Source organism: Tachyglossus aculeatus, unplaced genomic scaffold (assembly GCF_015852505.1).
Source record: "Tachyglossus aculeatus isolate mTacAcu1 unplaced genomic scaffold, mTacAcu1.pri scaffold_78_arrow_ctg1, whole genome shotgun sequence".
NCBI classification, from domain to species: domain Eukaryota; kingdom Metazoa; phylum Chordata; class Mammalia; order Monotremata; family Tachyglossidae; genus Tachyglossus; species Tachyglossus aculeatus.
The window spans coordinates 1,123,012-1,150,104 of record NW_024045093.1 but is presented as its reverse complement, the minus strand read 5'-3'; the positions used below and the strand labels follow the sequence as shown (position 1 = coordinate 1,150,104).

The 27,093-nt window shown below is 43.5% G+C and overlaps 1 protein-coding gene and 1 pseudogene across 1 annotated transcript; both read right to left on the bottom strand.

Moving 5' to 3' along the window:
* Positions 1–6,668: 6,668 nt before the first annotated feature.
* LOC119924042 lies at positions 6,669–7,355 on the bottom strand (annotated as a pseudogene).
* Positions 7,356–17,319: 9,964 nt separating this feature from the next.
* On the bottom strand, positions 17,320–18,249 carry LOC119924066 (olfactory receptor 4C46-like). The gene has a single exon (XM_038743138.1). It carries the CDS (start codon positions 18,247–18,249, stop codon positions 17,320–17,322), a length of 930 nt encoding a protein of 309 aa, XP_038599066.1.
* Between the last annotated feature and the right edge of the window lie 8,844 nt (positions 18,250–27,093).

Sequence of the window (27,093 nt, the reverse complement as noted above, 5' to 3'; positions counted from 1 at the left end):
AAGCACTGGAAGAGCACCGGCCTGGGAGTCAGAGGACCTGGGTTCTAATTCCAACTCTGCCACGTGCCTGCTGTGTGACCTTGGGCAAGTCATTTAATTTTTCTGTGCCTCAGTTACCTCATTTGTAAAATGGAGATTAAATACCTGTTCTCTCTCCAACTTAGACTGTGAGTACTGTGTGGGATAAAGGACTTTGTCTGTCCTGACTATCTTGTATCTTCCCTAGAGCTTAGAACAGTTCTTGACACATATTTAACAATTATCATTATTGCTTTTTCATGAAAGGAGTGCCCACCTGGGGTCAGAGGCAATTTTGACTCCCTCGATTAGACATCAGTGGAGCATTTGAGCTAGAATACAGCAGGACAGACTAATCTAATGCTCATTTAGAGCATCTAATGCTCTCAATTAGAGCATCTAATGCTCAATGGACAAGTAGCTCATATAAATTTGAGATGTCAGTAGTGAGTATGTTCATTATCTTTGTGTTTTCTTGGAAGGAAATGTGACTCTCATCTGTGTGCTCACCGTCCCCCTAGACTCAATGGAGAATGAAAACAAGGTGACAGAATTCATTCTTTTGTGCCTTACACAGAATCCAGGGATGCAGAAAATAATATTTAATGTGTTTTTAGCCATCTACAGTGTTACTATGATTGACAACTTGCTTATCGTGACAACCATAACCAGCAGCAAGACTTTGGGCTCTCCCATGTACTTTTTTCTTACTCATTTGTCTTTCATAGATATGATTCATTCTTCTTCCTCAGCCCCCAAACTGATTGAAGACTCCATCCGGGAAAAGAACACCATCTCCTTTGAAGGGTGCATGACTCAGGTCTTGGAGGTGCTGAGATCCTCCTCCTCAATGTGATGGCCTAAATGGCTACGTGGCCAACCATAAGCCTCTGCACTACCCGACCATCATCAACAGGCAGTTATGCAGGCTGCTGGTGCGAGTCGTCTGCATGGGGGGGATTCTTCACTCAGTGATCCAGATTCTCTTCATAATGAGGTTACCATTCTGTGTCTCCAGTGTGATCAATCATTTCACGTGTGATCTGTACCCTTTGCTGAAACTCACTTGCAGTGACACCCAAACCCTTGGTCTCTGCATAGCTGCCAGCAGCGGGGTGATCTGCCTGTTCAATTTCATTCTGTTGATGCTTTCCTATGTTGTCATCTTATGCTACCTCAAAACTCACAGCTTGGAAGGCAGATTGCTGAGTCCTCTCCACCTCCCATATCACTGCTGTTGTCTTATGCTTTATTCCCTGTATATTTGTGCATATCCAACCCTTGACCACTTTGCCTATAGATAAAAACATGGCTGTGTTTTAAATCATGGTTGCCCCTCTGTTAACCCCCTAATCTACACTCTGCGAAATGCAGAGGTGAAGAATGCCATGAGGAAACTATGGAGAATGAAAGTGTCAAGCCACAAGTTAAATGGTCCAAAATGAAACTCATGTTCATACAAATGAGAGAAGCAGCTGACTTTCTAAGAGAAAATTGACTAAGAGACATATGGCCATTGGGGTTCATGTAACTTTGGGTATTCTCTTTCCTTATTTAGAAACCTCTCCAGATTTTAGATGCTTCTTTCCCATCTTCTTCCAGCTGTGTGTAGTGTGTTCTCTTAGCTTTCTACAGGGAATAATAATAATAATTCTGGTATTTGTTATGTGCTTACTGTGTTTCAGGCACTTTACTAAGCGCTGGGGTGGATACAAGCAAATTGGGTAGGACACAGTCTTTGTCCAACATGGGGCTCACAGTCTTAATCTCTGTTTTACAGATGAGGAATCTGAGGCACAGAAAAGTGAAGTGGCTTGCCCAAGGTCACAAAGCAGACAAGTAGCAGAGCTGGGATTAGAACCCACTACCTTCTGACTCTCAGGCCTGTGCTCAATCCACTATACCATGATGCTTCTCAACCCACCTGCTGCTAGAGTTTGGGGTCTGTTTCCTGGAGGAACACTACTATCTACTTTAATTTACCAAAAGAAATCCCACTCAAAGCCCCCCTCAAACAGTAGCATTATCCATAGTGTCTTTGTCCTAGTGTTCTATTAGGCCAGTTATGTCTGGCTATAATCAGTGAAGGGTATCTCTGACCAGAGGGATAATATAATAATTTAATGCCTGAGATGGTGCACAGAGAAGCTGTTTGTGCCTCTTTGTTTAGAGTTTTGGTTAAGCACTTACTATGTGCCAAGCCCTGTTCTAAGTGCTGGAGTAGATACAAGGTAATCAGATTGTCCCACATGCGGCACACAGTCTTAATCCCCATTTTAAAGATGAGGTAACAGAGGCACAGAGACGTTGAGTGACCTGCCTAAGGTCACATAGCAGACAAGTGGCGGAGCTGAAATTTGACCTTGAAATTTGAATTTGAATTTGAAATTTGAAGAGAAGCAGCATGGCTAGAGAAGCAGCGTGGCTCAGTAGGAAAGAGCACAGGCTTTGGAGTCAGAGGTCAGGGGTTCAAATCCTGGCTCCGCCAATTGTCAGCTGTGGGACTTTGGGCAAGTCACTTAACTTCTCTGTGCCTCAGTGACCTCATCTGTAAAATGGGGATTAAGACTGTGAGCCCCACGAGGGACAACCTGATCACCTCGTAACCTTCCCAGTGCTTAGAACAGTGCTTTTCACATAGTAAGTGCTTAATAAATGCCATTATTATTATTATTATTATTATCATTATTATTATTATTATCCCCTGACTCGCAAGCCCGTGCTCTTTCCACTAAGCCACCTTAATTGAGGATAATTTCAAATGTAGTCTTCTGCTGTTCACCAAGTCCAGGTGGGACTTAAAGTGGGTGGGATGGGTTGGAGAGGTCTAAAAAAGAGCGGTTCAGGATGTTAGCCTTTTGAGGGTCAATCATGCTATTGCAAAATTGCACACAGTTTCCTAGAAGGACCAGTGCTGAGAACATGGCTGAATTCTTCAGTTTCTCTGCACATTCTCTCCCACTGAGTTAAGCTTTGAGATGACAAATCAAAATACTCTAATGGCAAGGAAAGGAAAAACATACAAACAAGAATGATAGAAAACTGGGGTGATCTCATCAGTGTTCAACTCCTACCTGACTCTCACCAGTTAAACTCAGTCCCGAGCTTCCAAGTGAATGTCATTTGTAGACTTTTCTGATGTTTCTGGATCACTAACCAGGCCTAATTTCTCCCAAAGGAAGATTATCTGGCTCTATGTCCTACCCACTATCACACAATAAGGGTCAATGAATGGGGAGACGTGGCGAGGGCAAAAGAGTGGATGGATCAGAAACTGAGGCACATCAGTTAATCAAAAAGATTTATTAAGCACTGACTAGGTGAGGAGCACTGTATTAAGCAATTGAGAAAGTACAATACAATAGAGTTGGTAGATGTGTTGCCCGCTCGCAAGGAGCTTATACCTGCCGGAGCAAGGCCTGCAGGTGGTAGATTAGACTATCCCCTTTTTAGCACTCAATCAATGATATTTATTGTTTACTGAGTGCAGAGAGCAGGATTAAGGAATTCGGGGAGTATAAGGGAGACAAGCAGCATGGCCTAGTGGACAGACCACTGGCCTGTGAGTCAGTGGACCTGGGTTCTAATGCCATCTCTGTCACTTGCCTGTTGTGTGACCTTGGGGAAGTCACTTAACTTCGTGTGCTTCAGTTCCCTCATCTGCAAAATGGGGATTCACTTCCTGTTCTCCCTCCTACTTAGACTGTGTGGCCCATGTGGGACCTGGTCAGTGCTTAGTACAGTACCTGGCACACAGTAAATGCTTAACAAATACCAGAATTATTATTATTATTATTACCTCGTATCTACACTAGCACTTAGTACAGTATTTGATGCATACTAAGCACTTAACAGTTACCACCATTATAATTATTATTACAATACCATAGAGTTGGTAGATGCATTCCCTGCCCACAAGGACCTTACACACCTCAGTGATGTCTTAGGAAGGCTCAGCTGAATGGCAATTGACTAGAAAAGGGATACTATTTTCATGGACAAACTGTGTAAAAGAGAGCCTCTCTTAATATCACACTCGTGGATGCAGCCTCATCCATGATAGGACAATATTGGACCGTAAGGCCAAGGAAAGGCATGGAAAGGTGAGATCAGATTAGAAAAAGAAAGAATTTGAGAAGTATTCCCTCTCTTTCACCCAAACCATCTCGCTTGGTTTCAGCAGCTAAATTTAATATAGTAGTTTTAATGCTTACATGGATTGGTCTTCTGAGCTCCTAAATCTGCTTATTGTGACTGTGGCATTCCAAAATGCTTTCCTGGAATGGACTTCCTAAGTCTCAAAGCATCAAATTCGTCTCATCTCTGTATCTCCATGTTCTTACTCTATTAATTGGTCGATAAAACCTGCATTTATGATGCTGGCACTCACTAACAATCCCTCTTCATCTCTTCCCAATACAGAAAAAAAGCATGGCCAGTCAATCAATCACTTGTAGTTTTTGAGCCCTTACTATGTGAGAGCACTGAACTAAATGCTTGGGAGAGTACAGATGGGAACAGTGCTTGGCAAATAGTAAGTGCTTAACAAATATCCTCGTTATTATTATATAATGGGCACATTCCCTGCCCAAAGTAAGCTTACAGCCTAGAGGGACTGGTCCCCATGTTGTCATTTAAGGTACTGAATAAATGTTTTTGAACTCCTTTCTCAGCTAAACTCAGTCCATACTCACTTGTAACTAGAAGTGGCATCCTGTGAAAATATGATAACAGGAAGCACAGTGGCATAGTGGGAAAAGCACAGGTCTGGGAGTCAGAGGACCTGGGTTCTTATCCCGGCTCATCACTTGTCTGCTGGGTGACCTTGGAAAAGTCACTTAACTTCTCTGCACCTCAGGTAGCTCAATTGTAAAATGGGGATTCAATACCTGTTCTTCCTTCTAAGACTGTGGGCCTCATGTGAGACAGGAACCGACCTGATTGATTTATATCTATATCAGTGCTTATATCAGTGCTTAGCAAATATCATTGAAAAATAATCCCATTTTGTCTCTTCCTTTTTCTTGTTGAAAATGGAACGAAGAGACTCATATATCTCTGTCCCTAGAGAACGAATATGAAAAGAGATGACAAAGCATCAATAAATCATATTTATTGAGCACTTACTGTGTGCAGAGCCCTGTACAAATAACTTAGTAGAGTATAATATAATGGAGTTGGTAGACACATTTCCTGCTCATGACAAGCTTATGTACTGGAGGGGGAGACAGTAGAATCAAGTAGAACAATAGTTCACCAATCATCATCATCATCAATTGTATTTATTGAGCGCTTACTGTGTGTAGAGCACTGTACTAAGCGCTTGGGAAGTACAAGTTGGCAACATATAGAGACAGTCCCTACCTAATAGTGGGCTCACAGTCTAAAAGGGGGAGACAGACAACAAAACAAAACATGTGGACAGGGGTCAAGTCGTCAAGTCCTACCCAACAGCGGGCTCACAGTCTAGAAGGGGGAGACAGACAACAAAACATATTAACAAAATAAAATAAATAGAATAAATATGTACAAGTAAAATAAATAAATTAATAGAGTAATGAATATGTACAAACATACATATATACAAGTACTGTAGGGAAGGGAAGGAGGTAAGGTGGGGGGATGGGGAGGAGGAGGAGGGGAAGACGAAGGAAGAGGCTCAGTCTGGGAAGGCCTCCTGGAGGAGGTGAGCTCTCAGTAGGGCTTTGAAGGGAGGAAGAGAGCTAGCTTGGTAGATGTGCGGAGGGAGGGCATTCCAGGCCAGGGGGAGGACATGGGCTGGGGATCGATGGCGAGACAGGCAAGAACGAGGCATAGTGAGGAGGTTAGCGGCAAAGGAGCAGAGGGTGCGGGCTGGGCTGTAGAAGGACAGAATGGAGGTGAGGTAGGAGGAGGAGAGGTGATGGAAAGCCTTGAAGCTGAGAGTGAGGAGTTTTTGCCTGATGCATACCTTTAGTTGGTAGCCCCTGGAGATTTTTGAGGAGGGGAGTAACATGCTCAGAGCGTTTCTGCACAAAGACGATCCGGGCAGCTGCGTGAAATATAGATTAAATATAATGATAAGCAATGGTAATAATATTTTATAATAATTGCGAATTATGTATAAATTTTATTTGTTTATTATTTATTTGTCATTAATAATTTATTCGGTTATAAATAAATGAATAATAAATAAATAAAAATAAATTATCATATATTATATAAATTTATAATATATGGATTCACCACAGTTAAAAATTTATTCCCCGCAGTTTAAAAGGCAGAGCCCCCTTCAAGAGCCAGTCTCAGAGGAGCTCACTCTGTGGTAGTTGCTTTAGAAATGGCCCCAGCTTCAAAATGCCCCAAGCAGTGGCCATGGCAAGTGGAGGCATGACTTGTGCAGGGGAGGGTGCCAGTCAGAACTCTCCTTGGCCCCAGGCTTTGGGCCAAAGCCCTGTTAGATGCTGCGGTCATCCAGCTTTGCATGGGAAGAAGGCAAAAGCTGTGACTGAAGAGCCTGGAAGTAAATGATGAAGCACTTGAATTTGAAGCTGTAGGCTCCTGGAAGTTAGCGGCATGGAATGATGCAGTCAAAATGACACCTGTGAGAGACTGTTTCTACTACCCTGGAGAGGACTGGTTGGAGAAGGGAAAGACTGATGGCAAAGACTTCAGCAAGGGGTAATAATCAAGTGATTATTTGGACCTGAGAACTTGCTAAGGTTAGAATACAGGCCAACGACACTGGTACAGAATTTTTCTACATCTTGAGGAAGTAACTGGTCCGTATTAGCTATTCTGTTGTCTAGATTGCCCATTTTATAGTATGTGAAAGCTTGTAGATATTCCTCATAGAGGTATTTGGTGAGTCTTACTCAGAAGCACAGTTTAAGTTCATTTAGCCCAAACTTCCAAAAGTTACTCACCAGAGAGATGAGGCATGGCAGCGATGAAGTTGAACAAATATTTCTTGAAATCTTTTCTGCTGCGACCAATGGTACCACTTTCAATGAGGGTTCCATTTTGAATCATCCAAACATCACACTACGTGTGAGATACCAGCATAGCAGCAATAAGTAACAAATAACCTGTCTCTTTACAAAACATCCAGGGGACCATGATTTTCAGGATTTGCCTGATCCTTGCAAAGAACACTTTGTCCACCATAGCCCGCTCTTTCTTTCCCTCTTTCTCACTGCTCTGTAATGGTGGCTTTCCACTTTTCTTGCCTTGGAGGGTGGAGTCCTGCTGCTGCCACTCTATCACTGGCGCTGCCTGTGCAGGAGGCAGAGGCACAGGACGGCCACAGCCACCAGCGATGAGTCGCACGCCATGAGGAACTTGCTGTAGGCCGTCATGGTTGCCCGGCCTGTGAGATCTCCTGACTCCCAGTCTCTTTGCATTAGGTCACATTGCTTCTCATTGCTCTTCTCCTTGGGGTTCACTAAATCCCCCAACCCAGGATGTGGGGAGAACCATTAAAGCGTGAGGTGCTAGGTATGAAACAATTCAAAGGAAATGCTTCTAAATGCAGCAATTGGTGAGGACCTTGTGAGCACAGGACGTTGAGCAGGCACAGAGTGTTGGGAGTTTTAAGAAGGAATTGAACCAATTTGTGGACGAGTCATTCAAAATTGGTTACACTAGAAGGAAAGTTATGGTTATATAGGGAAAAGAAAGGAATGCTACAAAGTCCCTAAACATTTGGATCAGATGAGGTCACTGAGGGACAAAGAAGCTAAGTGGCTTGCCTAAAGTCAAGACAAGCGTTGGAGCCTTCTGACTCCCAGGTCCATGTTCTGGACACTGCACTGTGACAGCAGTGGGCAGCGATAAGAAGTTGATGGATCGGGGATTTCTAAGGAAGTGAGAGGAAACCTCCCAAAAGCCTCACACAGCGACTGAAAGCACACACAAACAGGGAAGCAAAGGGAGAAAGAGTCATAAATGGAGATACAGAGGGATTCAGAAAGGCAAAAACAGAATCTCAGTTGGGCAGAGACAGGGTCAGAGCCACAGAGCCACAAAGTACCAGAATTCAAAGAGAGGAGAGAGGTTCAGAAAGAACATAGAAAACAGTATAATTGCATACAATATATTTTACAAAGCCTTTGAAGCTTTTAAGACCAATTAAAGCTAAAAGCTCAGCAAAATTTCTTACATTGCCAGTAATCTGGTTTTAGCTTCGTGTTCACAGATTCACTTTCTAACGCTAATCGATTTCACCAACATGAGGAAAAAGCATCAGACAAGAAACTCTTAAAACCTCTCCCAGCCAGAGTCAGTCCAATTGCTGGTATTCTATGTCGAGTCTTTCACCTCTCCTCTCTCTGCTATGCTAAGCTCTGTTATGAGTCCCCTCTACTTCTATGCCCATTCTCTCTTGGTGCTTACCCACTTTCGTAGTTTCAGCTACCACCTCCATATGGAAAACTCCCCGCAGCACATATGTGTCCATCTAGAATCAAATATTTATTTATTTACTTATATAGAATTATTTATATTAATGTCTGTCTGTCCCTCTAGACTGTCTGTTGTTATATTGCACTCTCCCAAGTGATTAGTACAGTGTTCGTACACAGTAAGCACTGAATAAATGCAAGTGAATGAATGAATGGACTCCCAAATCTACTTCTTTAGCCCTACTCCTCATGTTTAACCTGCAATCCCACAGCCCCCTTGCCCCCAAGACATCTCCTCTTGGATATCCCACTGGCCCCTAAATCACCATCATCATCAATGGCGTTTGTTGAGCACTTACTATGTGCAGAACATTGTACTAAGCACTTGGGAGAGTATTACTCAACAGTGGGTAAACGTATTCCCTGCCCACAATGAGATTACAGTCTAGAGGGGGAGACAGAAATTAGTATAAATAAATAATTTATAATATGTAATTTATGGATATATGCAGAAATGTGTCTTTATTTTCTGTTTTCCAGGTGCTAAGTACAGTCCTTTACTCTCAGTGGATACTCAGTAAATATTACTACTAATCCTTCTCTCCTTTGTCGTTCTCCCCTCTTCCTCCCCTCTTCCTCCCCTCTTCCTCCTCCTCTTCCTTCTCCTATTACTATTACTACTATTATCACTATTATAGCGGTCTGAGAAGACAGTGACCAAAACCGGTAGAATGATTTTATTTTCTTAAAAATTGCCTCCAATAGGAAAAGATTTTGGTGCTCATACCACTGATGAGGTTTAAGCCCACAAAGGAAATGGGAACAGAGATGGTGTAGCAAATGTTTCTGAATATGTGCCAGGCATTCTGCTAAACAATCAATCAACCAATCAATCATATTTATTGAGCACTTACTGTGGGCATAGCATTGTACTCTGCACTTGGGAAAGTGTAAAATAATAGACTTGACAGATACATTTCCTGTCTATAATGAGCTTACAGTCTAGAGGAGGAAAAAGATGTTTATATAAATGAATTAAGGATATGTACATAAATACTGTGGGGCTGGGTTAGGGGTGAATAAAGTGTGCAAATCCAAATGCAGAAGGAACACAGAAGGGTATGGGAGAAGAGGAAATGAGGGCTTAGTTAGGCAGGGTCTCTTGGAGATATGCCTTCAGAAAGGCTTTGTTTGAGGCAAGGGGAGTTTGTGCAAATAGACTGCAGCCAGCCCATCATTGAAAAATTACTCTAGTAGGAAAGTTTAGATGTAAATTTATTTATTTATTTTACTTGTACATATCTATTCTATTTATTTTATTTTGTTAGTATGTTTGTTTTTGTCTCCCCCTTTTAGACTGTGAGCCCACTGTTGGGTAGGGACTGTCTCTATATGTTGCCAATTTGTACTTCCCAAGCGCTTAGTACAGTGCTCTGCACACAGTAAGTGCTCAATAAATACGATTGATGATGATGATGATGATGATAGCCTAACATGACTAACTCTCATAATCAGAGTTTGGATGGTGCGAGATTTCAACAAGTAGACTGAATTCTATTTTTTTGTTTTCACTTATATACTTTCACCCAACATTCATTTTAGCATATTGGACTGATCCTTACATCATTTAAGTCCTGTGTTCAAATATTGGTTTCCAAGCATTCTCTCTTTATCAGTATGTAGCAGTGTATATCTCTCACCTACAGGATTTCCATCCAATTATTCTCACAGTTCAATGAGATGTCACAAGTCTTCTTTGAAATATTTGATCAAAGATGAATTCCTAGACAATAAATATTACTTAAGAATATTGAGAAGCAGTGTTTCCTAGTGGATAAAGCACAAGTCTGGGAGCCAGAAGGATTTGAGTTCTAATCTGAGCTCTGTCACTTCTCTGCTGTTGTGACCTTGGGCAAGTCACTTAACTTCTCTGGACCTCACTTACCCCGTCTGTAAACTGGGGATTAAGATTGTGAGCTCCATGTGGGACATGGGCTGTGTCCATCCTGATTAGCTTGTATCTACCCCAGCCCTTAGAACAGTGCATGGTGCATAATAAGCTCTTAACAAATACCATAAAAACAATAAAAACAAATTTAGGTGAACTAGTGACTATCTCTCCTCAACCAGTTGTTTTGTGATGTCCCACACTTATATGGCCTTTGCAATGAGTCTATAAAAATTTTGCAGAGTCAGGGCACTATCTGCAGAACTGGTAAACATATTTTTGAGAATCAGGGACATTGCCAAAATAGCAGAGAAAATAGTAAAGAAGTATCCTTAGTTGAATGGCTTCAGATGACTTAAAACAGAAATTTAGGAATGAGCTGTAAAAGCCAATGAGATGGGAATCCTACCTTGAGTTGCCACTGTGAATCTTGATACTCTTTGGTGAATTTAGGGTTTTACCATCCTAGCTCTTAGATCGTCACATTATAAAGCTGCTTTAGAGATGAAGGACACAATGCACTTTTGAGATAGACAGGTTGGATATGTGGTTACAAAACAAGTAAATCATTTAGGTAAAACTTCTCAGGGTAATCAAGGTCAGTTGGCAGCTGACCTACCACGTTCAGTTAACAAAGACCATGTGACCATTTGCTCTGGCAGAGGACTGAAAACTTAATGCCTGGAAGACAGCTCATTGACCATCCTCTTTGCAAATCTGTAGCTGCAGAAAATAGGAAAGACCACTAGGAGACCCTTTGATTAAGGCCTCTCCATCCCTCCTTCCAGTCTACAACTTTACAGGTTTCTCTTTGAGCTGCAGACAGACATTTAAAGGGGATGCCGTACAAGTTCACAGCTCTATTATAATGCTTAGGATTCTTTCTCCTTCTCTCAGAGGAATTTACTTTTTTTTCTTGAAACATGTGCCAAAATAGTTAAGCCCAGGGCTATTTGGGAGATTATCTGTGTCTCTGCCTAATCAATTCCTTTAATATAGGAGCAGCCTTGGGGCCAATAATACTGAATCAGATTCTCCAGATGTGTGTCCATATATGGAAGAGGTATATGTGTGTGCCAATATGCACACACATACCTGTGGGCCATGCACCTGAACTAGATAGGTAGCAGCCCCTGAACCTTGGAGAAGCAGCGTGGTGTAGTGGATAAAGCATGGGCATGGGAGTCAAAAGGTCATAGGTTCTAATCCTGGCAGTGCCACTTGTCTGCTGTGGGCCTTGGGCAAGTCACCTCACTTCTCTGGGCCTCAGTTACTTCATCTGTAAAATGGGGATTAAGACTGTGACCCCCACTTGGGTATTATTATTATTATTATTATTATTATTATTATTATTATTATTACCCCGAGTGAAGCAGCGATACAGAGGGCAGGGGGAAATTTCTGAGTGCACGGATTGGGCTGCTGGCTACAGTTCTCCCTGCCTTTCATTCATTCAATCATATTTATTGAGTGCTTACTGTGCGTAAAGCACTGTACTAAGTGCATATTTATTGAGCACTTACTGTATACAGAGCAGTGTGTTAAGCCCTACAATTGAATGAGAACACAATATAATAACATTTATGGAAATTATCTCATACCTATGGTGAGCTTACAGTCTTCCAAAGTGAAGTAAAAGGTCATCGGTCTCCCCCTGCCCCATTCATATTTTCTATCTGGTTAGCTCCAATATTATTAGTTCCTCTCCCCTATAAAATCTTCATCCTCTGGACTGGGCTTCTCATAAAGCTCTCCCTGTGTCTTTAAGACCTAGCTCTTCGTAGATCTAACTGTCTCAAGCCACCACTATGATCAAACCCCTTGCTGCCTCACTCTCCATCTGTTTTCTGTCCCACTATCCCTCTGTTATGTAAGAAGACAATTTTGTTCTACCTGTTTTGGTCACTGTATTCTCAGACCCTTTCTGCCTTTGTAGTAGTAGTAGTAGTTAGACTGTTAGCTCCACCTGGGTCAGGAACTATGTCTGATCTGATTAACTTGTATCTATTCCAGCACTTTGTGTCAAACACTGTTTTACATAGTTACTATCTATGAAGAGCCTGGAAAAAGTCATGAAATGTGCTGATGTAGCAATTGCCACAAAAATACCAATTGTCAACTCTATGGTGTTTCCAGTAACAATGCATATATCTGAAAGCTGGACAGTGAAAAAATGGGATAGAAAGAACATTGATTTTTTTTTTGAAATGTGGTGTTGGAGAAGGCTTTTGCGAGTGCCTTGGACTGCCCAAAAATCAAATAAACGGATTTTGGAACAAATTAAACCAAAGTGGTCTTTGGAAGGCTAAATGACTCGTCTTGGATTAGCATATTTTGGACACATAATCAGGAGGACTAATTCTCTGGAGAAGATGTAAATGCTAGGAAAAGTCCAGGGAAAACGTGGAAGAGGCAGACCGGCAGCTAGATGCATAAAGACCATAACAACAATAAGCAGAAGAACCATTAGAAAAGTTGTAAATTATAACAGAGGACAGGACGTTCTGGAGAAAGTATACCCATGGAGTCACCATGACTCGGAAGTGACTCAACAGCACCTAATGATAATGATATGTCAAATAGTGTTTTACTTATATTGACCCTTTAACAAATACCATAATTAGTAATAGCAATTGTAGGCAGTAGTAAGCAGAGAAGCAGCGTGGCCCAGTGGAAAGAGCCCAGGCTTGGGAGTCAGAGGTCATGAGTTCTAATCCCGGTTCCACCACTGTCAGCTGTGTGACCTTGGACAAGTCACTTAACTTCTCTGCTACCCCATGAGTTACCTAATCTGTAAAATGTGGATTAAGACTGTGAGCCCCACGTGGGCCAAACTGATCATCTTGTATCCTCTACCTGCCCCAGTGCTTAGAACAGTGCCTTGCATATAGTAAGTGCTTAACAAATACCATCTTTATTAGTATTATTAATATTAGTAGTATTGGTTGAGCACCTGCCGGGTCTGATGCACTATCCAGCCAAACTAGAGCCTACACCCAGAAATATTTCCTCATCCTGTAACTGAGGGAGGAGGACCTAGAAAGTAAGTCAGCATCTCTCCCTGCCCACCACTCATTCTACACACATTCCATTCAACTAGCACTCCCATCCTGTATGACAACGTTGACCAGTGTTCCACGTGGCTCCTATTAGGAGCCAGGCACAAGCCCCCCACCTTAGAAGTGCAAGTTAGGAGCTCCCACCACACCTGACCTCTGTTGGTCATTGAGGTCATAGAGGCTTTGATCAGGGTGGATGGATGCACCATATATATCCTTGGATCTTGTTTTTTTTTTTCTGTCTCCCCCTTCTAGACTGTGAGCCCATTGTTGGGTAGGGATCGTCTTTATATGCTGATGATTTGTACTTTCCAAGACCTTACTACATTGCTGCACACAGTAAGCGCTTAATAAATACGATTGAATGAATGAATGAATGTTTAAAAAGCTCTACAAGATTTGGAATGGACCAGCCACTGTGAAACTGTTCTAGACCTGGACAGGGCCCCACATCCAGCACGAGTGGAGCATGTCCTTGGAAGATAACAATTTCAAATTAGGGGAAGCTCAGCTCAAGGGGACAGCTTTGGTAGACAGCCTCTCTACCTTTTTTTTATGGCATTTGTTAAGGGCTATTTGCCAAATAGTGTTCTAAGCTCCGGGGTAGGTACAGGCCAATTTAGCTCAGGCGCATTCCCTGTCTCACATGGGGCTCACAGTCCAGGTAGGAGGGAGAACAGGTATTGAATCCCCATTTTACATTTGACTAAACTGAGGCACCGAGAAGTCAAGTGATTTTGCCCAAGATTACACAGCAAGCAATTGGCAGAGTCAGGTTTAGAACCTGGGCCCTTTGACTCCAAGGCCTGTGCTCTTTCTGCTAGGGCACACAGCTTTCCTACTTCCCCTGATCAACTCTATGGGCAATAGATAAGTTTAAAACGGTTAGTGAGGCAAGAGTCCACGCTCAAGACAGACCACAGGGGAAACTGTGGGAGGGTCTTGGAAACTGTAAAAATGGAGTTTGGAGAATGGAGTTTCTAGCTCTAGGTCTGGTGGCTGGGGGGAGAGGATTCTTTTGAGTTTCTCTTCTTCTCCCTTTCCTTCCCCACACTGAAAGTCATTTGTCACAGAGATGGAACTAGAATTCCCACTGTCATCACCAACCTGCCAGAACAGGATTTCCTGACGTGGCTGCCTTCCCTGACCTATTCCTGTGACTCATTCCAGAGCCTTTTCTGGCACTTGTGACCAGCCCCCAAGTCTATAGTGGGCTGGATTATCCTTCTGGCCTGGGTTAGGGAGCACTGAGAAGTCTCTCAGGTCGCCAGTCAACCCTGTCTCTGGGGTCCTCTGAACTGAAACTCTTTATGGTCTTTTGGCTTAATCTTCCTTGTCCAATCCCTTGTGCCTGAGTATCTGAAAGTCCACTTCTGGGCATATGCCTAATTACCTTCACTGACCCCCTCCACATCTGAAAGGGCAGCAGGACTTTCCTGACACCAAAGACCAAAAATATGGAGGTCTTGGGTGACTACTTTCTGTTTATGTCTCTCAGGCTGGTGACAATATTAAATGCCAGGTAGTTGTGGTAAGAAACATTTTACAATATTAAATGCCAGGTAGGTGTGGTAAGAAACCTATTTTTTTTCACATTCGCCGCTGCTCCCATCTATCTCTATATCCTTGGGTTGGTCGTCCCTAAATTCTCTTCCCTCCCCTCCATCTCTATCCTCCCTTCCCTCCAGCTCCAAGACCCCAATTATCCTACCCTCTCACCTTTCCTCCAGTCAATCAGAGGTATTTATTGAGTGCTTACTGTGTGAGAGCACTGTACTATGTTTCTGGGAGAGTACAATATAACAGAGTTGGTAACCACATTCCCTGCCCACAGTGAGTTTATAGTCTGAAACAGCAGGTCTCTTGCCCTTTCTTCCCCTTCCTTTCTCTGTTCTAGTTTCAGCACCTCATCGTGAGCTTTTCTCCGGAGGTGAGCTGTGGAAAAAGTGGGAAGGGTGAGAAAGCAAGTAGCAGATGAGACTCTTTTGACTCAAACCAAACATTTTCCATTCATTTTAAGAGGCTGTCTTTAGATTGTGGGGGAATGAGAGGTGTAAGAAACAAGAGAAAAGGAAGACTTGAATCTGTTCTGAAGGAGGGGCTAGACATAGAGCTGACCAACACTTTCACGCAGGTGCCTCTGCCACCCAGATTATCTAAAGATTCCCCAAGACGGATCTTGCAAACCTAGTTCCTGTGTTGTGCTTCTGTTCTTGTCACAGCCCCAATTGAAACAATTAGTGCATTATGTGGGTTGTTTGGGCTGGGTCTTTCTAACCACTATCCATCATTTTTAAATCTCTGGGGATGGTCAGTTTCTGAACTGGGTAGGGCCTGGATAGAGGGATAGAGTGCCTCATGACCCAGGCCTGCCATGTCTATAAGGAATTCAACAGAGACACATTAGAGGACGGAGTCCTCTCTGTCTATGGAGAAACCTTTCACAGTCAGTGGTATTTATTGAGCACTTACTGTGTGTAGAGCACTATATTAAATGCTTGAGAGAATACAATGTAACAGTAAACAGACACATTCCCTGCACAAAATGATCTTACAGTTTGGAAGTCTCTTCTCCAATAGCTGACTCCTCCAAAGAGGAGGGCCATGTTGATGGCAGCCAAGCAACCCTTCCCCACACTCGGGATCACCTAGCAGGACTCAGGGTTCCACTGCACCTCTATCCTGCAAGTGTTCCAGAACTGTCTTACCAGTGGAATGGTTTCCCCTGGAACTAGAGGCAATGATTCTGCCTCTTGCACCAACCTGGCTTTTTTAAAAATGGTATTTGCTAAGCACTTACTGTGTGCCAGGCACTGGCACTGGGGAAGATGCAAGCTAATCAGGTTGGACACAGTCTATGTGCCACAAGGGGCTCACGGTCTTAATCCTCATTTTATCAATGAGGTAACTAAGGCACAGTCAATTCGTGGAGTAACCGGGGTTAGAAACTGGGTCCTCTGACTCCCAGACATGCGTTGTTTCCAGAGTCATGCTACGTCTCACAGTGGACCCAAACTGGTCCGTAACAGTCTCATTTTCAGGAGCTGATGCAGACTTATGCAAAGTTTGATCCCTCAAATTGGACGCTGACATATTTAAGCCACTTTCTTTGGGCTGGGATAGTTTGCCAAGCAGTCCCAATGCTTCTGATTTGATCTTGGGTTCCTCCAAGTTGTTATTGTCTTCTGATTTGCTTAATCTAGTGCAGAATCAATGAATGAAAGCACACTTTGAGTGCCTTCATAGCTAAGCATCATGATATGCATGTGGAATGCTATCACGGATCATTCTTCCTAATGTCCCTCTCTGATTGTTGATTGGCAAGAGTTAGCATTTGTTTGTTTAGAAATTCACAAGGAATTCCTAATTTCTATTACCTGCTTTGCAGGAATCAAATTAGGAAACATCCCATTCTACTGCTAATGACTATGTTATGTCTGGTACAATGTGATATTTGATGGAGCTATAGGAAAAAGAATAGGCAAAAGGCAACACTCTGTGGCTAAAGAAACATTTATTTTATTCTTTAAACTAGAATAGGTCTGACAGTGCGCTACTGAGCTGGCTCCTCTCATTTCTCCTCATTTGAGATGAGAGAAGAATTTAAAAAAAAATGAAAACAGCTGTAACAGGAACAAAACCAGCTCTGAACATGTAAAGGTTGCTAAATAAGCTGAAGTGAGGATGAATACCTCTACAGACAAGAAACTCTTTAGTAGATCATGTAGTGGTATTTCTTCAGCACCTACTGAACGCAATACACTACAATGAGGTTTTGGGAAATACAACAGACATATGAGACATGTGCTTCACTGAGATTTGAATTCCCTATACAGTTTTCCTAAAAACGTTACCTGAAATCCATGCTTGCCACTTCCCTTGTACAAATATTACCATTTTCACAGGGTGATACCTATTTATCTTCAGAAGTCGGTTTTCTGCTCCATAGCTTCCTGATGGCATTTTTCATCTGGGCATTTCTCAGGGTGTAGATAAGGGGGTTTAGCATAGGGGTTATAATTGTGTAAAATAGTGCAATAGCTTTATCCAAGGGGAAGGTGGAGGCAGGCCGCATATACATAAATATACATGGAACGAAGAACAGGACAACGACGATGATGTGGGAGACGCAGGTGGAGAGTGCTTTGCGCCTACCCTCTTTACTGTGTGTTTTCAGGGAGCGCAGGATCACGATGTAGGAAATCATCAACATGACGAAGTTTGACAGGCAGAGCAACCCACTGTTGGTGGCTACAAAGAGGCCAAGGGTGTGGGTGTCCGTGCAGGCAAGGTTCAGCAAAGGGTTCAAATCACACATGAAGTGATCAATGACGTTGGGGCCGCAGAAGGGTAAACCGATCATGAAGAGAATCTGGATGGTCGCATGCACCAGGCCTCCTGTCCAGACAACCCCTATCAGCAGACCACACACGCGCCGGTTCATGATGGTCGTGTAATGCAGCGGCTTACATATTGCCACATAACGGTCATAGGCCATTACCGTGAGGAGAATGATCTCAGCGCCACCAAAAAAATGCTCTCCAAAGACCTGAGTCATACAGCCTTTGAAATAAATGATTTTCTTCTCACGGAGAGAGTCAGTGATCAGTTTAGGTGTGTTGACAGAAGAATAGCAGGCATCAATAACTGACAAATAGGCCAGAAAGAAATACATGGGGGAATCCAAAGTCTGACTGGCAGTTATGGTTACCGCAATGATCAGATTTCCCACCATGGTGATGATGTAATTGATTAAAAAGACAACAAAGATTACTTTCTGCAACCTTGGATTCGGTGTAAGTCCCAATAGAATGAATTCTGTCACGTTGTTTTCATTACCCATCAACTCAGGGTAGGCAGTGAAGGTATAGGTGAGAGCTGTGGATTCTGTATAGAGAATGATAGTTTTGCTTTGAAACGATCAAGTAACAGAACTCAAAGTACCACTTCTCTAGCATCTTGTCTCTTTTGCAGGCTCCTCCTCCCCCTCCCATCCTCTTACTGTGGGGGTTCCCCAAGGTTCAGTGCTCGGTCCCCTTCTGTTCTCAATCTACACTCACTCCCTTGGTGACCTCATTCGCTCCCACGGCTTCAACTATCATCTCTACGCTGATGACACCCAGATCTACATCTCGGCCCCTGCTCTCTCCCCCTCCCTCCAGGCTCGCATCTCCTCCTGCCTTCAGGACATCTCCATCTGGATGTCCGCCTGCCACCTAAAGCTCCACATGTCGAAGACTGAGCTCCTTGTCTTCCCTCCCAAACCCTCCCCTCTCCCTGACTTTCCCATCTCTGTTGACAGCACTACCATCCTTCCCGTCTCACAAGCCCGCAACCTTGGTGTCATCCTTGACTCCACTCTCTCATTCACCCCTCACATCCAAGCCATCACCAAAACCTGCCGGTCTCAGCTCTGCAACATTGCCAAGATCCGCCCTTTCCTCTCCATCCAAACTGCTACCCTGCTCATTCAAGCTCTCATCCTATCCCGTCTGGACTACTGCACCAGCCTTCTCTCTGATCTCCCATCCTCGTGTCTCTCTCCACTTCAATCCATACTTCATGCTGCTGCCCGGATTATCTTTGTCCAGAAACGCTCTGGACATATTACTCCCCTCCTCAAAAACCTCCAATGGCTACCGATCAATCTGCGCATCAGGCAGAAACTCCTCACCCTGGGCTTCAAGGCACTCCATCACCTCGCCCCCTCCTACCTCACCTCCCTTCTCTCCTTCTACTGCCCAGCCCGCACCCTCCGCTCCTCCACCGCTAATCTCCTCACTGTACCTCGTTCTCGCCTGTCCCGCCATCGACCCCCGGCCCACGTCATCCCCCGGGCCTGGAATGCCCTCCCTCTGCCCATCCGCCAAGCTAGCTCTCTTCCTCCCTTCAAGGCCCTGCTGAGAGCTCACCTCCTCCAGGAGGCCTTCCCAGACTGAGCCTCTTCTTTCCTCTCCCCCTCTGTCCCCCCTCTCCATCCCCCCCGTCTTACCTCCTTCCCTTCCCCACAGCACCTGTATATATGTATATATGGTTGTACATATTTATTACTCTATTTATTTATTTATTTATTTATTTTACCTGTACATTTCTATCCTACTTATTTTATTTTGTTGGTATGTTTGGTTCTGTTCTCTGTCTCCCCCTTTTAGACTGTGAGCCCACTGTTGGGTAGGGACTGTCTCTATGTGATGTCAATTTGTACTTCCCAAGCGCTTAGTACAGTGCTCTGCACATAGTAAGCGCTCAATAAATATGACTGATTGATTGATTGATTGTCAATTTTCTTTGAACCCCAGGACAAGATGGGAAAGTATTTACTCTACTCAATTCATACATTGGGAAATCGAAGCACGTCAGGTTAACTAAACAACTCCTGAAATCCAAAGGACAATTTCTCTCCCCCGCTTCAAAGACTTATTGAAGGTGCATCTCTTCTAAGGGGCCATCTCTGACTAAGCCCCCCTTTTCTCTTCTCCCACTACCTTGTGCACCGCTCTGACCTGATCCCTTTATTAATTCTCCCAACCCCATGCCCAGCCCCACAACACTTACATATATTTCTGTAATTTATTTATTTATATTAATATCTGTCTCCCCATCTAGACTGTACACTCACTGGTGGGCAGGGAGTGTCTATTTTTCTTATATTGTACTCTCCCAAGTGCTTAGTACAGTGTTCGGTACACAGTAAGCATTCAATAAATAAGATTGAATGAATGAATGTACTTACCCAGAGGTGTCCTAAATGGTCCTAAGTGGTGGAGTTGGCAACACAGTCAATATCTTCGGAGCCTTTTTTGATGCAGTCATCCCTGGAGTACACTCTGTTGATTTACATACCCTTTTCAGTAGACAAGAAGCTCAGTAATTCTGTTTATTCCAGTCTCATAAATGTCAACTGATAACCACATTCACATTCCCCCTAAGAGAAAAGTGCATTAGGTTGATGGTTCAGGACCTTCTAAAATCCTACTGGGCAGAGGATGATATACAGACAAGATAGCAGACAAGAAACCTATAACCTTTTTTATTCACCTGATGCTCTTCTGTGATTATTTCTCTTCTTATGGCACCTCTAGGTTTCTTCCTCCTTCTTACGGGATCAGTGCACATATATTTTCTGGAGAAAGAAGGAAAGACAGTTCTGCCAAGGAAATAGATAGTAGGTAACCCAGGAATCTCACATAGAAACATGAAATACACAATTAACTCAAAATTTAATATAAAACAATAGCAGACTCCCTTCCCATTGATAGGAGTGGTAATTGCTACCTCTCCAACTTCTACTGGTGGTAGGGCCAAGCTTGAAGTCTCTGTTATAAGTTTTAATGCATAGATATTGGTACAAAGAAAATATTGGAAGGTGATATCCAACCTTTCAAAAACAATCAAGCTCTGGGAAAAGACTTGAATAGTGGCTGAGGGCAGGAAATGTGTCTGCCTATTGTTATACTGCATTCTACTTAGTGGTTAGTACAGTGCCTTGCACACAGTAAGTGCTCAATAAATATGACTGATTGGTAGTCCTTTTTTATAAGGTATTTTTAAGTACTTACCATGTGCCAGCACTGTACTAAGTGCTGGGGTAGATACAAGCTGATCAGACTGGACTCAGGCCCTCTCCCACATGGGGCTCCCGTTAATTTTCATTTTACAGGTGAGGTAACTGAGGCACAGAGAAGTTAAATGCCTTGTGCAAGGTCCCACAGCAGACAGGTGGCACAGCTCGGATCAGAATCCTGGTCTTTCTGATTCCCAGCCTGTTCTCTATCCACTAGGCCACACCCCTTCCTAAGTCCTTGGTGGCAAATGCACAGTAGCCCTGCTGGAACAAGAACCTCAGATAGATCACGATGTGGACAGTGAGTAGATAAGAACAACAACTCTCTCCTCGAACCCCTCCAGTCTGGCTTCCATCCCCTACATTCCATGGAAACTGCCCTCTCAGAGGTCGCCAATGACCTCCTGCTTGCCAAATCCAACGGCTCATACTCTGTTCTAATCCTCCTCGACCTCTCAGCTGCCTTTGACACTGTGGACCACTCCCTTCTCCTCAACATGCTATCTGAACTTGGCTTCACAGACTCCGTCCTCTCCTGGTTCTCCTCTTATCTCTCCGGTCGTTCTTTCTCAGTCTCTTTTGCAGGCTCCTCCTCCCCCACCCATCCTCTTACTGTGGGGGTTCCCCAAGGTTCACTGCTTGGTCCCCTTCTGTTCTCAATCTACACTCACTCCCTTGGTGACCTCATTCGCTCCCACGGCTTCAACTATCATCTCTACACTGATGACACCCAGATCTACATCTCGGCCCCTGCTCTCTCCCCCTCCCTCCAGGCTCGCATCTCCTCCTGCCTTCAGGACATCTCCATCTGGATGTCTGCCCGCCACCTAAAGCTCAACATGTCGAAGACTGAACTCCTTGCCTTCCCTCCCAAACCTTGTTCTCTCCCTGACTTTCCCATCTCTGTTGACGGCACTACCATCCTTCCCGTCTCACAAGCCCGCAACCTTGGTGTCATCCTCGACTCCGCTCTCTCATTCACCCCTCACATCCAAGCCATCACCAAAACCTGCCGGTCTCAGCTCTGCAACATTGCCAAGATCCGCCCTTTCCTCTCCATCCAAACTGCTACCCTGCTCATTCAAGCTCTCATCCTATCCCGTCTGGACTACTGCACCAACCTTCTCTCTGATCTCCCATCCTCGTGTCTCTCTCCACTTCAATCCATACTTCATGCTGCTGCCCGGATTATCTTTGTCCAGAAACGCTCTGGGCATATTATTCCCCTCCTCAAAAATCTCCAGTGGCTACCAATCAATCTGCGCATCAGGCAGAAACTCCTCACCCTGGGCTTCAAGGCTCTCCATCACCTCGCCCCCTCCTACCTCACCTCCCTTCTCTCCTTCTACCGCCCAGCCTGCACCCTCTGCTCCTCTGCCGCTAATCTCCTCACTGTACCTCGTTCTCGCCTGTCCCGCCATCGACCCCCGGCCCACGTCATCTCCCGGGCCTGGAATGCCCTCCCTCTGCCCCTCCGCCAAGCTAGCTCTCTTCCTCCCTTCAAGGCCCTGCTGAGAGCTCACCTCCTCCAGGAGGCCTTCCCAGACTGAGCCCCTTCCTTCCTCTCCCCTTCGTCCCCCTCTCCATCGCCCCATCTTGCCTCCTTCCCTTCCCCACAACACCTGTATATATGTATATATGGTTGTACATATTTATTACTCTATTTATTTATTTATTTATTTTACTTGTACATTTCTATCCTATTTATTTTATTTTGTTGGTATGTTTGGTCTTGTTCTCTGTCTCCCCCTTTTAGACTGTGAGCCCACTGTTGGGTAGGGACTGTCTCTATGTGTTGCCAATTTGTACTTTCCAAGCGCTTAGTACAGTGCTCTGCACATAGTAAGCACTCAATAAATATGATTGATTGATTGATTGATTTAGGAAGCTATCAAGCTGGGGTTTCAGCAAAGAGATACTACCAAGATTAATGCTAATAATAATAGTAACAACAATAATAACAATAGTGGTATTTGTTAAGCATTAGTCTGTGCTAGGCACTACACTAAGCCTGGGGTGGATACAAGCAAATCGGGTTGGACACTGTCCCTGTCCAATGTGAGGCTCACAGTGTCAATGCTCATTTTATAGATGAGCTACCTGAGGCCCAGAGAAGTGAAGTTATTTGCCCAAGGTCACACAGAAGACAGGTGGCAGAGCCGGAATTAGAACCCATGACTTTGGTTGATGAAAATGGCAGTGGTTTAAAGACTACCTACCACAAAATAGGAAACGCATCAACACCTCCGAGCTACTGATGATCAAGTCAAAACAATTGTTTACAAAATCCTGCCATGAGATTTAGAGTTTAGGCTAGGCTATGCAGATAAACAGTGGTGGGATACCAGAGTGGAAGAGATCTGGTAAATGCTGAATGCCACAGTCCAAGGGCAAGGGAGAACAAGGAGGGAATTCCCATTTTACAGATAAGGAAACTGAGGTACAGAGAAGTGAAGTGAGTTGCCCAAGTTAACCCAGAAGACAAGTGGCAGAGTTAGGTTAAAATCCAGGTCCTATGACTCTAAATCCCATACTCTTTCCACTAGGCCACACTGCTCCCAGTTGCAATATGTTTTTAAAAGAATCATTTCGAGACAGTATCAAGTGAATGTAAATAAGACGTATACTTGACTATTTTTGTTAGCTATAACAGTAGAATCTATTTGTAGACACCACCAAAAATATTAAAGAGTAATGATGAAAATGTGTTTTTTGGAATGTGAATGCAAAATAAAAATCAGGAAGACTAGAAAACTTACACTAGTCAGATTTGTTGACGCTGAAAAGGTCTGAAAGAGTGAGGTTTTATCCTATTTCTCTGCTTACCTCTTCACATGGTAAGGTCCTTTACAGATGACAGACAAAATAGGCCTTTAAAGCAGAAAATTCAGATTGTCTAGCTACAAAGTCAGCAGTCAGCAATTCATTTTAATAAATCTTCTCAGGGAAATGCATTTAGTTGTAGAAATTCACATCCTGTTCACCAGACCTCTTTGCTCATTAAGGAGACAGGACAATGAATAGACCATGTAGGACATTCTGAACATCCCCTTTTCAAAGCTATAACCACAAAATAAGAAAAAATTGGAGTTAACAGCTCTCCTCCAGCCCCACTCTCAAATTGCTCTTACTCAGATTATTCTTTAGGTTACAGAATGGCACTTAAAGTCGCCTCTATAGGAGTGTGGGGACCTATTGTAATACTTAAGGCTCTGAGTCTCTGTAGAATTTCTTACCTCCCTTTCTGGTAAGATCTTTATGCCAAAAGCAGTAGTTATGCCTTATGTGAATTTGGCTAGTTCTTTGGGAAAATACCTGTGTCCTTGACTAATTGGTTCTTTTCATTACGAGCATCATCTTGTAACAGGTTCTTGGCTACATTCTTGAAAGTGGCATCGGTTATTATGTAGACTCTGACATTAACTCCCATCGTGGGCGGGGCAGTGGGGTTGAGAGGGCTCAGCACCCTGTGGATATGTTTTGAACAATAATGATGTATAAGATTGCATCATTTGAATGGACTGTCCCTGATTCTATGTCTATTCTGTGAATTCAGAGAGGATTGCTGCAGTCCCCCATTGAATTTATCATCTTCCATGTGAGCCTAACTGGGGTTCAGACTCTGAAGAGACTCCTGGGGATGAAAACCCCAGCTAGGTGAATTCCTACTGTGGACAAAACACCTGCCAGTAGTTCATCCATCAATGAAGTTCACAAAAGGGGTTCATTTACTGGTACACTTACCTTGAGAGCTTTTGATAGAACAGAGGACCTTCCCATCTCCGCCATTCGGGATGGCACGGCCACCCAGGTGATTGACAGCTGCTGCTGGGAAGTCCCTCAACTCTTCCTTCTCAGTCTATAAATTCCCTGCAATGAGAAGCCTCTATCTGCAGGCTGGACCAGGAAAGAGAGGCAACAGACAGACCACCTAGATAGATAATAATAATAATAATGGTATTTATTAAGCTCTTCCTCTGTGCCAGACACTGTACTAAGTGCTGGGTTTGGGTAGAGACAAATCGGATTAGACACAGTCTCTTGTCCCACTTGGGACTTACCTGAACGTTTGACCTTTTAGTTGTTACTACAGTGAATCTTAATCTTTACAATACTTCTTGTCTCTCATGTCATTTTAGCTTCCCTGAAATCTCTCAGCTCTTATGGGAGATGCAAAGATCTTTCACTTGTAATACCCACATCACTATCTAATTTTTTGTACATTTTATCTTTGTGTGTTTGTGTGACCTACATCCACCCTGCTCATCGATGAGTGACAGTAGTATTTTATTCTATTATAAGCCTCATGCTAAACCCCTAAATCTACATTCTGAGAAATTCAGAAGTGAAAAGCTTCATGGAAGATGTATCGTGCAGGAAATTGACTTTTATCATCCTTAAATGTCTCAGTACCATTAATTTATTGGCATTTGGAGAAATTTGTTGAGATTTTATGTTGATTTTTTGAGGAGAAATTTCCCCACTATTGATCAAGAGGATGTTGGACACTGAAATAACTAGATCATACATGCAGACAAGCACACTGTAACCCTTCTCCCCAAGTGTCATGTTCATATTAATGTCAGTCTCCCCATCTAGACTGTAAGCTCATTTTGAGCAGGGAATGTGTCTGCTAATTCTCTTGTATTACACTCTCCCAAGTGCTTAGAACAGTGATTTGCACATAGTAAGCACTCAATAAAGACTATTGTTAGATTGATTGATTGGCAGAGAGAATGGATGATCCAAGAGTCAAGTCAACGAAGTCAAGTCTTCTCCATGTTCCGTAGCTGTCACAAGGTAGTAGTGGAGAACACCTTCCCTGCCCCTAAACATGAATTCAGAGATGCTGAGATGCTTTTAAGTCTCTTGGGGTAATGACTTTGGCTGAGGAATAGATAGGGATGGTTAGAGCTGTGATGATTTGCTGCAGCTCTCCTTAGCTTCCCCAAAATGCCCCAGACTTAGCCTTTCACCTCACTGATTTTTCAGTGTTTCGAGAGGCCTTACTTTGGCCAGCAAGCAGCCGGGACTTCTGGTTGTGAAGTGGCCAATCAGTTCTCTGAAGTAACCAAATGCAAATCTTCTATAGAGATGGAGAGGCATAGAAGGAAGAGTTGAGATGTTTCTTCAAGCAAGAGGGGAAGAATCAAACTTTACTTGTAAACTTCGATTTCAAAATCTGCTTACAGATGGGTTTCCAAATTTTAGATCCTGCTGGATGTGCTCCCTCTAGTTATTTGTAGCATATCCCACTGCTCAGTGGAAAGAGACCGGGCTTTGGAGTCAGAGGTCATGGGTTCAAATCCCGCCTCTGCTATTTGTCAACTGTGTAACTTTGGGCAAGTCACCTAACTTCTCTGTGCATCAGTTACCTCATCTGTAAAAAGGGGATTAAGACTGTGAGACCCCGTGGCTCAACCTGATCACCTTGAAATCTCCCCCGCACTTAGAACAGTGCTTTGCACATAGTGAGCACTTCATAAATGCCATTATCATTATTAATATCTCAAGAGCCCAATTCTCCCTTCCTGCTGATCCTGGTGCCAGGTCATACTTGTTCCTGCACTCACTACCGAGTCCCCTAAAGGGTGTGACCTCCATGGTATCCTCAGCAGGCTACATATGAAATAGTAATGATAATGATAATTGTGAAATTTGTTAAGTGTTTACTATGTGCCAGGCACTGTACTAAGTTCTTGGGTGGATATATGCAAATCGGGTTGGATACTATCCCTTTCCCATGTAGGTATTTGATTGGATTATGGATGTGCCTGGGCTCCCCTATCTGATTGACCTCCATCTTGTTAAAGGGAGTGATTTACAACTTGCTAATGAGTTGACGATTCCTTTGGAAGATTTCCTAGTTCTAGAATGCAATCTGAAGCAATATGGGAGAGTTTGGGTTCTAAACCTGACCCTGCCACTTGTCTACCTTGCTCCTTGAGTCAAGTGCTTAGTACAGTGCTCTGCACACAGTAATCACTCAATAAATATGATTGAATGAATTAATGAAATCAATTCTCTGTGTCTAAGTTACCTCATTATAAAATGGGGATTAAGTCTGTGAGCCCCATGTGGGATGTGGACTGTATCCAACCTGATTAGCTTGTCCTTAACCGA